The sequence below is a fragment of the Oryctolagus cuniculus genome, chromosome 4, assembly GCF_051225735.1.
Source record: "Oryctolagus cuniculus isolate XC-2025 breed Fujian yellow rabbit chromosome 4, ASM5122573v1, whole genome shotgun sequence".
Classification (NCBI taxonomy): domain Eukaryota; kingdom Metazoa; phylum Chordata; class Mammalia; order Lagomorpha; family Leporidae; genus Oryctolagus; species Oryctolagus cuniculus.
In genome coordinates this window covers 110,251,714-110,268,722 of record NC_142870.1, presented here as the reverse complement: position 1 = coordinate 110,268,722, position 17,009 = coordinate 110,251,714, and the positions used below count along the sequence as shown (strand labels likewise).

Sequence of the window (17,009 nt, the reverse complement as noted above, 5' to 3'; positions counted from 1 at the left end):
TACTCATGTGCAACAGGACGATGACATCTCATGAAGATCTGCTTGCTTTACAGGTTGAAATAGCTACAGTGTATGCTCTGGAGACAAAATAGGCTAGGACAAACTATTGTTCCAACTCTAGAAACCCAGAGCAAACCTGTCTCAAACAATGGGTAAGCAATAAAGTCCCCTACTGCTAAAAGATAAACAGACATGTAAAAATGTAAAGAGTTTATTTGATCAAAGAATGGCTCATGAATCAGACAACACTCAGAACCAAAAATAATTCATAAGGTTCTGCTACAGGAACGTGGACAGAGAGCTCATATAGGCTGAGGGCAGAAGTAAAACACAGGAAAGATATTTAATTGGTTGGACTGGAAAGACCCTGGTTTGAAGTGAGCTGGTGTTTTCTGATTGGTAAAGTCTCTAGTTTTATTTTATTGATGTGCTGGGTTTTGCTTTGCTTACATGGCAATGTGAAGCTCTGGGGCCGCCCCGGTCTGCTGGCCTCCCACCTACAAAAGTTCTACCATGATGTAAGTATCAATCTCAGTAGCACCTTGCTTCCCCCTCTTGCTTAACTGTGTGTGAAAAGCCCAGTTTTTAACAGTGTGCCTATGCTGGAAACTTTCTGGAACCTTCAGGGATCTTACATATGCCCATGAATCACTATGGTCATTATTAGTCATTACGGTATGCTGGACCAGGACTCCACAGCCTCAAGGCAGACAGCTCTGTAGAAGTTTTACTCAGTGCGGAAGTTGTTCTGTGCCTGCAGCTGTCTCCTGGTACTGGTAGAATGGGAAGTCGTCAATGCCTACTGCAACATAGGCTGTCACCGAACAACAGTTCTGCAGCTGTGCTGGGGGCTCGAGTTCCAAACTGTTGACTTACAAGGTAAGAAGAATACTCCATCTGGGTTATCCTCAGGTGCAGCAGCACAGGATCCCACAGAAAGCTTCCTTGGACCCAAAGTGTTCAAACATTTACTCTCGGGACTCTTTCAATTAATAAACTAAGCAACTTTTGCCAAGAGTCAGATCTACTGCCAGAGGTCTGCATTGAGGTGAATCCTGCAGCAGAGACCTAAAATTCCACCTCCGAAGCCCATGCCCTATTTCTGTCTAATCCGCCAGGCTGGACTCTTCTTCTTCTGTAAGATGCTCCTTGCTCTGAGGATGCCCCACATCCTTCTTTCCAAAACCCTGCCCTCTGCGAGGACCACACCAGTCTATTAGACATGCTGTGTGTGCCCTCTCACTGAGTTCAAGGTCTTTTTCAGCGTTGGTGTCAATCAGTAGATGCAAACAGATTCCTAGTAGGGAATATACTTCCTTAGGTTCTTTCAGCAAAACCATGCAAGCTCTTTGCCAATAAAAGAAGCATGTGTGCACACGTACACACACACACACACACACATCTGTATAGATTTCAAAAAAGGAGCATTTCTTCTTGGCACACATAAGGGGTTAATTTGCTCAGAGTGTCACCAAATAATCAGCTTTTTTTTTTAAAAAAAGAAAAGAATTTATTTATTTATTTGAAAGGCAGAGTTACAGAAAAAGGGAGAGACAAAAAGGCCACAACAAATGGCCACAACAGCCAGAGATAACTTGATCTGAAGCCAGGAGCCAGGAGCTGCAGAGGCCCAAGGACTTGGGCCATCCTCTACTGCTATCCCAGGCCATAGCAGAGAGCTGGATTGGACGTGGAGCAGCTGTGACATGAATCGGTAGCCAGATGGGATGCTGGCACCGCAAGCAAGGTCTTAGCCCACTTTGCCACAGTATATAATATATATAAAAAATCAGCTCTCAGTGGGAGTTGTTAAAAGGAAAGTTTTATTTACCTGTGACAAGTAAAGATGATGTGGAAAGTAGAGTCCCCTGAAAAAACCTCTTCCTTGAGAGGTAGCTTGTCATGGCTTTTACGGCACGGGGTAGAGGAGGGCCCAGAATGTACAAAGCGTGGAGCAGGAGCATCCTTCCTGCTCAAGTGACATATATCTTCACACACTGTATGTTTAAAACTCTGACTGGGGGTGGGATTTAGGGTGAGATACTGCTTGGGTGGCCCACATCCAAGATCACAGTGCCTGGGCGCAAGTCTGGCTCTGCTCTGAACTCCAGCTTCCTGTTACTGCACGTTCTGGGAGACAACAGGTGACGGTTCAAGCAGTTGGATCCCTGCCACCTAGGCGGGAGACCCAGACTGAATTTCCAGCTCCTGGCTTTGGTCTGGTCTGGCCTGGCCCCTGACTCTTAGGGGCATTTCGGGGGGCGGTTTGATGGAGGGGTGAATCAACGTACAGAAGTACTCCCCCCCATTTCTCCCTCCCTTGTTCAATCCCTCTCTGCCTTCCCAATAACAAAATAGAAATTAGGAAAAAATCACTCTGGCCCATACGGGCTTGTGGCAGCGTTCCGTGGTTGACTGGTGGTACAGCTCCCTCCAAACACAATGTGGTAAGAGAAGCTTTCCTGGAGCATCCCCTGAAAAGCACACTCAAACAAGTCAGCTGTTTTCAGCATCCCTACCTCCTTTCCTGCACTGGCCTCTTGCCTAAACCCTGCGTTGTTGGTTATATCCTCAGGGGGTAAAGCGACAAGTGCAGTACAGAAGGCATGCCACGGACTGTCTTCATAAACCATTCCTAAGTGGCAGTCTCTAGGGGAGCAAGCCAAGTAGATGACTTAATAATTAAACAAAAGAGTGAATAAACTCTTTCTTGCAATAGTATCACAATAAATTTAGAAGGAATAGTAGAAATAGAAAAATTACAGTAATAATTGTTTCAGGCAGAGATAATTAATGGATGTTAAACTTAATGGGAAAAAGGTATGACACAAACATAGTTTCAAATATCATTTATAGATGCTGATTAATTTCTAAGTTCAGAACACTAATTTTGCAGTAGTGAAACCTGGAAGATCATCATAACTAAGTGATCAGAGCAGCTCATTACCAGGGATGACACAGTTCAACTACACAGAGAAGGACACAAAAGTCACTTCTATGATATTCTTGTCAAAAATGTAAAACCTGAATTTAACTGTGAATAAAGTAGCAGGAAGATCCAAACTGAGCAACATCCTACAAGAAAACTGGCCAGTTATCTTCAGAAGCAAAGCCATGGAAGACAAAGGAAAACTGAAGAACTATGCTAGATTAAAAGAGGCCAAGAGACTGAGGAAACTGCTTGCAATTTGTGAGCTTGAATTGATCCTATGCAGAAAAAGGATACTAGTGGGGAAAATTGCACAATTCAAATAAGGTCTATTGCTTACTTAGTAATACTGTGTGAATGTTAACTTCCTATTTTGAAAATGATGGTTATATAAGATGTTAACACTGTGTAAAGAGTATATGGGATGGGGACTGGTTCAAGTCCTGGCTGTACCACTTCCAATCCAGCTCCTTGCTATGGCCCTGGAAAGCAGTAGAAGATGGCCCAAGTTCTTGGGCCCCTGCAGCCACATGGGAGACCCGGAAGAAGTTCCTGGTTCCTGGCTTCAGATCCGCCCAGCTCCCTTTGCAGCCATTTGGGGAGTGAACCAACAGATTCTCATTCTCTCTCTCTCTCTCCTTCTCTCTCCCTCTCTCTCCCTCCCTCCCTCCCTCTGCCTCACTGTAACTCTGCTTTCGAATAAATATTTTTTTAAAAAAAAGAGTATATGGAAAATCTTCACTGTATTTTTGCAACTTTTTAAGTATTTCAAACAGAAAACTTGGGGGGGCCTGTGCTGTGGTGTAGCCAGTAAAGCTCCCACCTACAGTGCCTAGCATCCCATATGGGCGCCAGTTCAAGTCCCAGCTGCTCCACTTCCAATCCAGTTCTCTGCTATGTCCTGGGACAGCAGCAGAAGATGGCCCAAGTACTTGGGCTCCTACACCCACGTGGGAGACCTGGAAGACCTTCCTGGCTCCTGGTTTTGGATCGGTGCATCTCCAGCTGCTGTGGCCGTCTAGGGAGTGAAGCAGCAGATGGAAGACCCCTCTGTCTGTCTGTCTCTGCCTCTCTCTCTCTCTTTTTTTTTAAGAGTTATTTATTCATTCGAAAGTCAGAGTTACAGAGAGAGGAGAGGCAGAGAGAAAGGTCTTCCATCCGCTAGTTCACTCCCCAAATGGCTGCAATGGCCGGAGCTGCACCAATCTGGAGCCAGGAGCTTCCTCTGGATCTTCCCACGTGGGTGCAGGGGCCCAAGTGCTTAGGCCATCTTCTACTGCTTTCCCAGGCTATAGTAGAGAGCTGGATTGGAAGTGGAGCAGCTGGGTCTCGAACCAGCACCCATATGGGATGCCAGCACTTCAGGCCAGGGCATTAACCCACTGTGCCACAGCACTGGCCCCTGTCTCTGCCTCTGCCTCTCTATAATTCTGCCTTTCAAATAAATAAATCTTTTTTAAAAACTTGGAAAAAGATTAAAAATAAATCTTTTTCCTCCGGAAACCTTTTATTTAAGATATACACACTTCATGCATTTCATAAATACAAATTTAGGAGCACAGTGATTCTTTCCTCCCTTCTTGCCCTCCCACCTGAACCCTCACCCTTCCTCCTCCTCCCTCTCCTATTCCCGTTTTTAACTAAGATCTGTTTTCAATTAACTTTATACACATAAGATTAACTCTATACTAAGTAAAGAGTTCAACAAATAGTATTAAAAAAGAAAACTGTTCCTCAACAGTTAAGACAAGAGCTATTCAAAGTCATTACATGACTAATATTGGTCTGTAGAGTGCATGGAAATACATATCATATTTACTCCTGAATTTAAGGTGAGACAAATTCCTTTGATTTGTCATGCAAAGGATTATTCAGGCACTTCTTAAAATCATATTCTAAACTCTCAGCATTTATTTTATTACCAAACTCTGAAGGTCAGAATAACAATTGTATATGAAAAGACTTCAGTAATCCCAGTCTATCTTTATAAGGACGTGAGCAGACTTCTGCTGGCAACTGTTTTATTATGACAATTGAGTTCTAAGTATACTGACCTTCAGATCTGGTTCCAAGATAGATAGAAGAGAAAATTTTCCACTTGGCAGATGAAAACTCAAGACCTCAAAATCCCCTTCCTTAAGAAGTATAGCTTAGGAAAGGAACCTAGTGCTTTTCTGCTGTTTGTCTTGACTACACTACTTCAAACATAGTGAATTCATTTACCAGTGGAGGCTAAAACTTAAAAGCAATGTTTAGAAAAAAAAATAAAAACAGGGTGATTGGAACCATAGGTAACAGAACTTCTTACATATCACATAGGAATATAAATTTTATATTTTAGTAGTTCTTAATAAATCCTCAAGGAAAACTAATTGAATAACCAGTGACCCTAACTTGGAAGTAGATCCATAATCACTACTTAAGACATCCTCCAGCAAATTATGTGTATAACTTCCTAAAAATTAAAATATGCCGGGTGGGCATTTAGCCTAGAAGTTCAGACAGCAGCGTCACACATCAGAGTGCCTGGGTATGGACTCCAGCTTCCTTCTGCTAAGGCCTTTACTTCCTGGGAGGCAGCAGTGAGGGCTCTAATAACTGGGCTCTTGTCATCCACGTGGGAAACCTGGATTGAATTCTCAGCTCCCAACTCTGGCCATTTCAGACATTTGTGGAGTAGACCAGGGCATGGGAGCTCTGCCTCTCAAATAAAAACTAGGAAAAAATAGTGTGCAGTATATGTTCTCAAAACAAGTATCTGTTTGTTTTCTAATGGTACATTCTCATCTTCTTAATACCATTTCTTGAGTAGAAATCTAAACAAAAATCTACTCATTAAAAATACTAACTCAGTGTTCAAATAAAGTTAGGCTTACTGTAATTTGTATTAAATATATTTTACATTAAAATTGTCTTTTCTTTGTGAAAACATCACTAAAGCAGTAACATTATTATTATTATTATTATTTTTGACAGGCAGAGTGGACAGTGAGAGAGAGAGACAGAGAGAAAGGTCTTCCTTTGCCGTTGGTTCACCCTCCAATGGCCGCCATGGCCGGCGCGCTGCAGCTGGCGCACCGTGCTGATCCGATGGCAGGATCCAGGTACTTCTCCTGGTCTCCCATGGGGTGCAGGGCCCAAGCAGAGAGCTGACCTGGAAGAGGGGCAACCAGGACAGAATCCGGCGCCCCGACTGGGACTAGAACCCGGTGTGCCGGCGCCGCAAGGCGGAGGATTAGCCTAGTGAGCCGCGGCGCCGGCCAAGCAGTAACATTATTAACTACATATTTTAAAATTTTTTCTAGAACCATGCCAAAAGGTTTTGCCATTATTTAAGTTCCTTATAATTTTTTATTTTTAATGTTGCCACACATGTGTTTAACATATAAAATGCAGTCAGATAAAGTATTAGAATAAAAAACTAAATGTATCAGTTTCCAGATGTCATAAATCTAATCATTGGGAATACCTTTCTATATTATCCCTTTGCACTTATTGTGATGGTAAAACTCTCAGAAAGTGAATTTTTCAAGTCCACACCTATTCATCAGAGAAAGGATTCAGATTGGTGAACCCATGATTGCTGAACCATGGTTCAGCAGAGTGTAATAATGAATTTTCTAATTTACAAAACTATGACCAAAGAAATCCAGGAGCTGGGGAAGAGCTCAATTTCTCTTCTCTATGAAGCAAGGGAAATTCTGAGTTTCAGAGGCACCCCCATGGAGAAGTGACAGAACCCGGGGATACAGAGAAGAGACTTAGAAAGATAGGAAATGTTATAGAAAGACCAAAGGGAATCAGGCAGGGCCAGTGGGAAAAGATATAGGGAAGGCCTACAAGGATGGCCATGGAACTCATGAAAACCATAAATACTCATTATTTAAGTTGGAGCTGTAGCATATTATGATTTAAAGTGTACACAGAGATAGGGAGGTCATGGTGTACTCCAAAATTGGGAGGAGAGCCCAGCAAGAGACTACTACAAAAGGATTAGAGCTGTGGGAAGAAAAACCAAAGGCTGTGAAATGTCCTGGGGTAGGGGAAGGTAAGCCATAGTTCTTGACCTTAAATACAATCTATGCACAGATGACTCTGTAGGAGAAGAAAAATGTTCCTCCTATGTTTTTTTTTTTATTTAATTATTTGTGGGTTTATTTGGCAGGCACAATGACAGAGAAGGAAAGTAAAGAAAGAAAGAAGTCTTCCATCCATTCCTCAAATGGCTGCAATGGCCAGGACCAGACCAGGTCAAAGCCAGGAGGCTGGAACTCCATCAGGGCCTCCCATGTGTATGGCAGAGGCCCAAGTACTTGGGTCATTCTGCACTGCTTTCCCAGGTGCATTAGCAGAGAGCTTGATCAGAAGTGGAGCATCCAGGACTTGAACTAGCATTCACATGTAGGATACTGGAGTCCCAAGTGGTGGCTTAACCCATTATGTCACAATGTCGACCCCCTTCTTACATTCCTAACTGGAGCCTAGGAATTAAATTAACAAAACACAGATTAACAGAAGAAGAGTATGGAAATATTTTTAAAGGTTTGTTTTATTTATTTGAAAGGCAGAGAGAGAGAGGCAGTTTTCCATCCACTGGTTTACTCCCCAAATGGCCACAATATCTGCAGCTGGGCCAGGCCAAAGCCAGGAACCAGAAGCTTCAAGTGTTTCTCTCACGTGGGTGCAGGGACCCAAGCACTTGGGCCATCTTCTGCTGCTTTCTCAGGCTCATTAACAGGGAACTGGATCGGAAGTTGAACAGCCAGGATATGAACTGGTTCACATATGAGATGCCAGCATGGCAGGCAGTGACTTAACCCACTGCACCACAATGCCAGTCCTGACAAATTTTGTTTGAGGTTAATACTTTTGTGATTCATGGTGCCTTCGCAGAGCAGAAGGGAAAACCAAAGAAGTGGTTAGACTCAGGAGACTATATGTCATTTTAACAAAGGTGACAAATTGTGGAGAAGTGATTACATGAAGGAAAGGCAGTTTGGGGTCCTAGGAGTAGGCAAATTGTGGAAAATTAAATATAGGAGGATATTAATGATGGATTATTTAGTAAGTGTTATTTAATCAAGTTTGTTTCTGTAGACTCATATCAGTGCTGTCTCCATCACTGGGGTAATGGTTATTTCCTTTTATTGATACAGAAGAAGGGGGGACCCCTTCACAAGGGGAATTTGTGTCCTGCTTTCAGGCAGGTAAATGGAGAGCAGACAGCTCTTCCCATGTCTGATTTTTCTCAACTGCCTTCAGCTCAAAATAATCCTTCTGCCAAAGTGCTGTGTTTGGGATGAGAGTCCAATCCTTTTCAACAAATCCCCATACTGTATGTGCAGCCTGGACCTCTGCCCTGCACTCTACTTCTCATATATCTGGCAGGCATTGCACATCACCACGTAGGTGTCCATTAGGCCTCTCAACATTAACAGGCCAAAATCCACTCCCTGTTCTTCCCATACTGAACCTCTTCCATTCTTTGTTTGTAAAGATTTGTTTGTTTGTTTGTTTTGAAGGGTGTTGTGGAGAAAGAGAGTGCTTCCTTCCATCTGCTTGTTTACTCCCTAAATGCCTGCAATAGTCAGATTTGCTGCAGGCCAAAGCCAGGAGCCAGGAGCCAGGAACTCTATCCAGGTCTCCAATGTGGGTGGCAGGAACCCAAGAAATTGAGCCATCATCCCCTGCCTTCCTAGGCACGTTAGCAGGGAGCTGGATTGGAAGGTGGAGGTGCCAGGACTCTAACAGTGCTTCCATATAGGATGCAGGCATCCCAAAAGGACTTTAACCCACTGTGCCACAAGGCCCAGCCCAAATCCTCTTCATTCTTATCTTTCCCATTTTAGAATGTTGTAATTCCACTCTCCTGGTTAGTCAAGCCAAAAATCTTGGAGTCACCCTTGATTCCTCCCTTTTCCTCATGTTCAGAATCCCATTGACTCCATCTACAAAATACATTCAGAATCCACACATCTCCTGTTGCCTCCATAGCTACTACCTGGGTCTAAGCTACCCTCAAGGCTCCTGGGTTTGCTGCAGTAACCTAGTAACGGAACCTCCCTCTTCTTTCCTGGCATCTCCTCCCAGTCTATTCCCAACACCGCAATCAGGAGGAGCCTTTCAAACCAGAAACCATATCATGTCACGCCTTCGTCCCTAATCCAGCTTCACGTACCCTCTGATGGCCTCATTTTCCTCGGAGTGAAAGCAGAGGTCCTTACAAGGGCTAATATACCCTGTGCAGTCTAGTCCTAGTCCCTTTATGACCTAATCCGCTACTATTTTCTCTGCTTTGAATCTGCTTCAATCACTGACACCCTTATCATTCCCCACAGTCAGACTCTTCCGCCTCTGGACTTTTCTGCATGCTGTTCATTCCAGTTGAAGTACAGCTCCCTCAGATACACAACCGGGCTTTCTCTCCTTTTCACAGCTTTTTTGGTCAAAGACAAACCCCTCATAGAAGACTGCTGTGACCGTGAAGGTGCAATTAGACTCTGCCTTCCATTGCAAACAGTCCTTTTACCCTGCTTTGTTTCTCCTAAGGCTTTGACTATGCCATATAACTTGCTTCCTGTCTATTGCCTGTTCTCTTTAAAATATAAGTTACACAATGGCAAGAATATTCACCTCTTGATCATTAACAGATCCCTAGTGCCTAAAGAAAGTAGTGGCACAAATTAAGCCCCAAAATAACATTTGTTTCATGAATGAATAAATGTAACTCTCCTCTTTTTCTCAAAAACAGCCAGTGACGTCTCTGATAACTAATAGTTTTGTTTTGGCAAAATAAAGGCAGAGGGGCTGTACTCATCACTTGGAAAAAAATAATAGTCAAATGATAGAAATGAGATGGTAAATTCAAAGGGAAACTTGGGCAAGAAGTTGCTAGGAGAAATTCTTACTATCTCCACCAAAGATATAGACTGGGAGCTGGAAAGAGGGTTTGAGATATTTTATAGAAATGTTAAATGGAAGGGAGTGTTGAAAGGGTAGGTTTGGGGAAAAAAATAGGAGGCTATCGCAATAGTAGTTCAAGTAGGTAATGATAATGAGCTCCTCAAGGCAATGGCAGTGGCAATGATGAGGAAAGAATTCCAAACATCTCAGATGTATAACCAGCTGGATTGGTGACTGGCAGGAAGGCATAGTTAGGATACCTCCAAGGTTTCTAGAATGAGCAATGATAATGATGCAGCTATCACAGTTTTAAAATACAGTAAATAGGGTAGATTTTGCTAGAGAAATGGCAATTTCTACTTGGACAGTCAATGGAGATATCAAGAAGAAAGTTGGAAGTAAACATTCCTGCAGTATTTTGGAATTAAACTGTAAGCAGGAATTAGAGTCTCCAGAATGCACAAAAAGAAATGAAGAAGCTGAGTACAGAAGCATGGTGGCCAGGAGCCATATGAACTGAGTGGATGGAGAGAAATTGGAGAAATCAGAAGGAAGAGGCTGATAAAGGTTGGGTATCCCTTATCCAAAATGCTTGGGACTAGATGTGTTTTTGAATTTTGGGATGTTTTCATTTGCACAATGAGATAACCTGGGGATAAGATCCAGTCTGAACATAAAATTTGTTTCAACTTCATATACACCTTATACACATATCCTGAAGGTACTTTTTATGATATCTTTAACATGTCTGCATTTTAACTGGGATTCATTACATGAGGTCAAATGTGGGATTTTTTTACTTGTGAGTCCACACTAGTGCTGAAAAAGTTCTATATTTGGAGCATTTTGGATTAGGGAAGCTCAACCTGAAATTACAATAGTCCAGTGTACCTGCCCTGCAAAGCACAAGGCTGGGGAGGTAGGGAGGGCAGCAAGACAAGGGGCTAAGGCCCTTCAGAAGTTTCTTTAACCCTCAACAACTGCTTAGAATTGATCTGGTTAAAACGAATAAGCATGATTATAAAAGCAGTGGACACTGCAGGGTATTTCATAAACAGAGATGGATATAGATATTGGAAGTCTCCTGCCAGGCAAAGACCAGGTCCTGCTCCACACCTCCCCCATAGATGAGTTCCCAGTGTTCGCACTACTCAATTACCTACATTTTACCTTCACAAATTTTGCCTACCCAGGTGGTATCTGGCTTCCCTATTACTTCATTCTTAATTTAACTTGACTCTTTTATCACCATGACCGAAATATGGGCACCACTTCTCCGAAGTAGAAGACTGCTGCATGCTGAAGCCTTTGATTAGAGGTTCATTCTCTGCTTGAAAAAGAAGATAAGTGGAGTTAAAAAAAAAAAAAAAAGACATGCTGTATCATAAATGCCAAGGCAAAAGAGAAAGTTAAGTAGTGAATGATCAATATTATCAAATGCTAGGATGCTAGCTGAAAAGCAGGTATTGGGCTTGACAAAAGAATTATGTCAGTGGTGGAAATAGAAACCAACATGTTTTGGTCTAAGAAGTGAATGGCTGTGGCTCTGCAGAAGATGGTAGTAGGGCAGTAGCCTGAGAGAAACAGCGCCATTGTCCATTAAGGATTTTCCTTTCCCAGCATAGTCTTAACCTAACCTTTTTCATGTGATAAGTGCTCAATGTCTGTTACATACAATGTTAATGTTTATAGACCAGCTGTCCTATGAAAATTGTTCAGTGTTCTCCAAATAAAAATAGCATAAAACAAATTCATCATTATTTTAGATAGGGAGGGACTGAAGAAAAATATTTAATATTCTATATTCTGTTTTGGATTACTTGGTAAGAATCATTTCTTCTTTCTCACCCACTCTCTGACTACACACATAACCAAATTATAATCATAGAGAGGAATGTAACTGAATCCCATTAGACCAGAATCGCATAGTCCAAAAAAGAACCTGAGCTAGTTTACTTTATTAAAAGATTTGGCATCAAGATGCTTCAATGTGTCTTAATTACACATTTAGCTGCTATTCGGTTAGATACATAATATGTGAAATTTGAAAAAAATTTAAGTGGTATAATGTGTTTACAACTTAATATTAAGTGAAAAATATAAGGCTACTATATTGCATAGTTCTCAATTTAAGGAACAGGAAAATATATAAATATAAACATACACACAAAGTAGGAATAAATATCCGAATACAATAAAATGTAAATCTCTGGCCTCTAGATTTAGGATTTTCTTCTGTATTTCCCTAAAGTTTTACAAATTTTTTACAGAACCTCCATAAAGTCGTGGGAATTTCTAAGCACTAAGGACCCTTTCTTGGGTCTAGATGGCCCTAAAATGACAATAGTTACAATACTAGTAATTCCCCAGGCTTCTTTATCCCCAGCGTCTTAGAATCCGTCCTATTCATCTTGCTCTACTTCCTTAGGTTCCCTCTGACTCCTCAATTCTGTAGGTGAATTTGGAGAAGCAAAGTGGGAAATGGAATGGAGAATCCAAGAATCTGTTTGAAATGAGTGGCTCTGGGCCCCGCCATCTAGCAACCGTGGAGCCCCTAGATTTGTCCATCTATCGCTCTGTCCCTCAGCTGTCTTGGTTTTCCTGGAAAATGGGATTTCCTGACACTTCAAAGGAGCGGGCCGGGGCTTGCAGGGACCACGGCAGGGCTGGCATGCCCCAGACCAGACCTCTGCAGGGCTCAGTCAACACCCCGGGAAAGGCCCCACCCCAAAGCACCGACTCGGACTCCGAGCAGGTGGGGCCCAGGAATCTGTATTTCAGCAGCCTCCCAGGTGATGCATAAGCTCAGTTTTGAGAACCAAGGACTCTTCCCAGCCTGCCACGGCCGCTGATTCACTTCGCGTCCCCAGTCCCAGCGGTTCTGCAGCTCCCGCAACAGCAGCAGCCGCCGAGGGGAGAGGGAAGAAAAGGCGCCGCCGACCCCTGCCCGCAGGGCAGCCGGTCTTCCCCGGCCCGGCGCCGGCCCGCGGGTTACATAACGGGCCGCGAGGCGCGCTCTCGCGAGGTTTCCACCGCCCCCCTCCTCGCTCCACGTCAGAGGGAACCGGGCGGAGCGGCCAACATGGCGGAACGCAGGCGACACAAGAAGCGGATCCAGGTAGCAAAGCCGAGCCTTGGGGTAGGGGGCTTCAACGCTCTCGAAAGTCGAAGGAGCGGGGAAAGCCCCCTGAAAGGGCGAGCGGAAGCGAGGGCGCGGCGGGGCGGGATTGCGCCGGGAGGCCGCCGGCTGCAGGCTGCGTCGTTGTGAGGGGCCTGAAGGGGGAGGGGGCGGCGTTGGCGACCGCGGAGACGGAGACGGAGACGGAGACCGAGGTGGTGGTGGAGCGGCTGGGGAAGGAAGGAGGCGCCGCGCTCGGAATCTGCTCGCCGAGGCGCGGCTGCCGGCGGAGTTGCTGTGGCGGCGCGGGCCGGGGCCTGCACTGGGAGGTCGGCTTCCTCCCGAGCGCAGACACGGATCCTCCCCGGGGCTCCGCGCCTCCCTTCTCCCCTGTCTCCCCTTAGCTAGCCCGAAATGAAGGCCAGGATAGTAGGGGTAGAAGGTGGCGGAGGACTGACCTAAAGCGGCCAGTTCTTTGTGCGCAGGAGTCTTAGGAGGAGCGATGATCGGGACTCGGTCCGCTGCCCCGGGGGCCTGGAGGTGATCTCCTGATCCAGATGTTCCGATGCGGTTGCCCTCCTTTCTCCTCGACGTTATTAACCTAATCGTCCACTTGAAGCTAGCTGGCTTTCCTCCCGGCGACACAGTGTAAACAAACACAACCCCTTTGGTGCTGCAACGTAGCTGGTGGCGCCCGGAAGCGTTTCCTAGGCCAGTGTGTCATCCTCGAAACCTACATAACCTCCCTCCCGCATTCCACCTGCGTGCCGTTTGTGTGTTTCTCCCCGGCAGTTCCCCCTCCCCACGTCCCCGCCCGGTTCTTGTTTTTTAGCCAAGAGGATTAAGTTTGTCAAACATCTTAGACTCAGGCCGTTTGTTTATTAGTCGTCTCGTCAGCTCCTGTGCCGGGAAACCTTCCTACATCATAAATTGATAGCTTGTAGTGAATTTCTTAACATGTTCATCACAAATTGTTACTGTTGTCTTCGTGTTCCTTACTATTTCATTGTTCATAATGACTTTTCTGTCTTCTGTTTTATCCGTCTTTTTTTTTTTTAAGGTTTATCCGCTTATTGGCCTGCCTACAGGTGTTTTGAGCTATGCAAATTAAAATTCCCCTGAAACCTTTTAAGTGCTATGAGAAAGATAATCAATGATCAGGAAATTTGGAGTTTGGCAGAATTAAGAAAGTATTTGTGAAGGGGGAACAGAAGGGAATTAGAAAGAAGCAAGTTTCAAATTTCAGACCATTGATAAAACCAGTGTTTAAGGTCAGTAGAAGTGTCTGATTATACTGTCACTACTCCTTCAAGATATACCTGGTCTGACATGGATAGAAAGGATTTTATTACAATGTATGCTGAAATTTTTGCCTATTTGTACTTACTCCTTAGTTTTAATTTGGCAGTGCAATCTGATGACTTGTTGTACACACTTTGACAATTTCAACTGCCCTTTAGTGTTCTGAATGTTCATGTTTGTGAGTAGCTGCTCCTACATCAGTTGTGCCCTTATATTGAACTGAAAGGTAGAGCAGACGACTGTCGGGAGAGCTAAAACTGAAGGCAGGCTGTGCCGTTTTGTACCTCGGATCCACCAGTTATTAGCTGAGAAACTTTGAGCAAGTTACTTTTCACCTTGATATCTGCATCTCTAAGAAGGGATATTGACCTCAAAACATACATAATTCCATATTTCTTGGGACTGTAGAGTTGCTCTGAATTATTAAAAGTGCTCATTACATTACCTCCCTTTTCTTGGCTTCCGATCCCTAGGATGAAGGATTTAGTTTGGATTTTTTTTTTTTTAAGTTGTATTTATTTATTTACAAGGCAGAGAGCTCTCATCCACTGGTTCATTCCCCAAATGCCTTCAACAGCTGGGGCTGGGGCTGGGGCAGGGGCAGTTCGAGCCAGTAACTCATCCAGGTCTCACCTAGGTGGTGAGGACCCAAGTACCTGAGCTGTCACTGGTGACTCCCAGGATCTGCATTTGAGCTGGGAATTGACCTCCAGCACTCCAGTGTGGGAAGCTGGCCTTCATAACTGCTGGGCTAACCCTTATTTTGGCTTTTGTTAAGCATTCTTTGATATGCTAAAGAAAGATTAGCAGGAATCTATTAAGTAAATAAACCCTTAGGTTATGAGTTATATTTTGTTTATTTAAGGATCTAATTGTTAAAAATCAGCTTAGCATACTACAGAATGAAAATGAATGATTTTCATTTTCCCCATCCTTAAAGTTTTCTACATGACTGAGTAGAATGTTTGTGGGAGGTCTTGGAGATACTGTTTTTATTCAATCTCTAAAAAGTATACATTATCCTAGGAAATTCCCTAGTTTTTTCTCCTAGAGAATCAGAAACAATAATATTGATGTTACTTGAGATAGAAAGATCAAGTGTAATGACAAAATTAAGAGTTTAAGTTACAGAAAGCTTCTATTGTAGGACTTTTCAGGCAAATATGTGCAATATCAACAGAATTTCCTGTTATTACTCAGTGTGTCATGTTTAGAAAAGGTTTTTATGTTTAATAAATTTTGTGACCCTGAACTGTAATTGTTCGTTGGGGGAAAAGTGTTTGATGCAAACAAATTCAGAGTTTTAAAAAAAGTAGCTAATTTACTTTTTCTAGTGCAACATAATTTCAGATTCTAATGTCTCATCAAAGTTGGAAGTCAGAGAATTGTTTATTGTGTTCATTGATGCTATATTGTAAAATTTTAATGACTGATTCCCAAAAGAGAGTAAGTGATCTTAATTCAATTAATGAAACAGAGTTTTATGTTATTTAATAAAGGCAGTTCTGTAAATATTTAGGGACATATAGCAACTTTATTTAGATTTATGAAGTGCTGCCTAATATAAGTGTTGACTTAGAATCCTGCTGTCATGAAATTCTAGACTTGATAGGTTCTAGTAGGGTTTGTTTGGAATCCTTTTTCACAGATTTGGTCTGATACAAAGGCAGAGTGGAGGGCACAGAGCTTATCTTGCCCAGCACCCTCCATTTTACAGATAAACAGGTCCATGTGACTTCTCCAAGGATCACTCAAGAGAGTAAAGCGGGGCTTTTACTTACCAATTAAATTTTCTTTCTAATCTCACTGTTGACAAAAATAAGTTATTTTGAAATATTTTAATCCTGGATTTTTTTATATTTTATATTATAGCATAAACATACAGTTTATTCCTGCTAAAGAGTATCTAATATCTGCTTATGTGTAAAATACTTAGTTTAGGGACTTTTTTTTTCTTTAAAGATCCATTTTATTCACTTGAATGACAGAGTTACAGAGCGAGGTAGAGACAGAAAGGTCTTCCATCCAGTGGTTCACTCCCCAGATAGCGGCAATGACTGGAGCTGCACAGATCTGAAGCTAGGAGCCAGGAGCCTCCTCTGGGTCTCCCACGGGGATGTAGGGGTCCAAGCATTTGAGGCATCCTCCACTGCTATCCCAGGCCACAGGAGAGAACTGGAACGGAAGAGGAGCAGCCAGGACTAGAACTGGTGCCCATATGGGATGCCGGCGCCTCAGGCCAGGGCTTTAACCCGCTGTGCCACAGCTCTGGCCCCTTGGGACATTTTTTAAGGATTTATTTATTCAAGAAAGAGATGAGATAGAGAGCATTCATCTGCTAGTTCATTCCCAATGGCCTGCAACAACCCTCAGCTAGGGCCACAGCCAGGAACTGGGAACTCAATCCAGGTCTCCCACGTGGCCAGCAAGAGCACAATCATTTGAGCCATTGCTACTGCTTACAAGGGTGTGCATTAGCAGAAAGCTAGAGTCAGGAGCACAGCCTGGTATCCGGTCTAAGCACTCAGATGGAATGTGGACATCTTAACCACCAAGCCAAAAGCCTGTCCCTAGGTTTGGGGCATTTCAATGACTTACCAGCAGTTGCAACTTTTAGTCTTTGGAAGTTATTTTTGCATCTGTCCTCATGGCAATAAAACTGACATATAATGGGCTTAAGTGCTTAATTTCGAGAAAGGGAAGAAAGCAAAGTTTGAGACTGTGTAGCTGTACTATACAGGTATTACTTCTCAGAAC

The 17,009-nt window shown here is 43.4% G+C and overlaps 1 protein-coding gene across 1 annotated transcript in view; it reads left to right on the top strand.

The window, feature by feature from the left end:
- The first annotated feature begins 12,898 nt into the window (after positions 1-12,898).
- SEC62 (SEC62 preprotein translocation factor) overlaps positions 12,899-17,009 on the top strand; it is a 35,750-nt gene continuing 31,639 nt past the window's right edge. Inside the window, exon 1 of the mRNA XM_008266466.5 lies at positions 12,899-12,950. Coding sequence (XP_008264688.1) covers positions 12,915-12,950 — 36 coding nt within the window. The 5' untranslated portion in view covers positions 12,899-12,914. The remainder of the gene's footprint in view (positions 12,951-17,009) is intronic.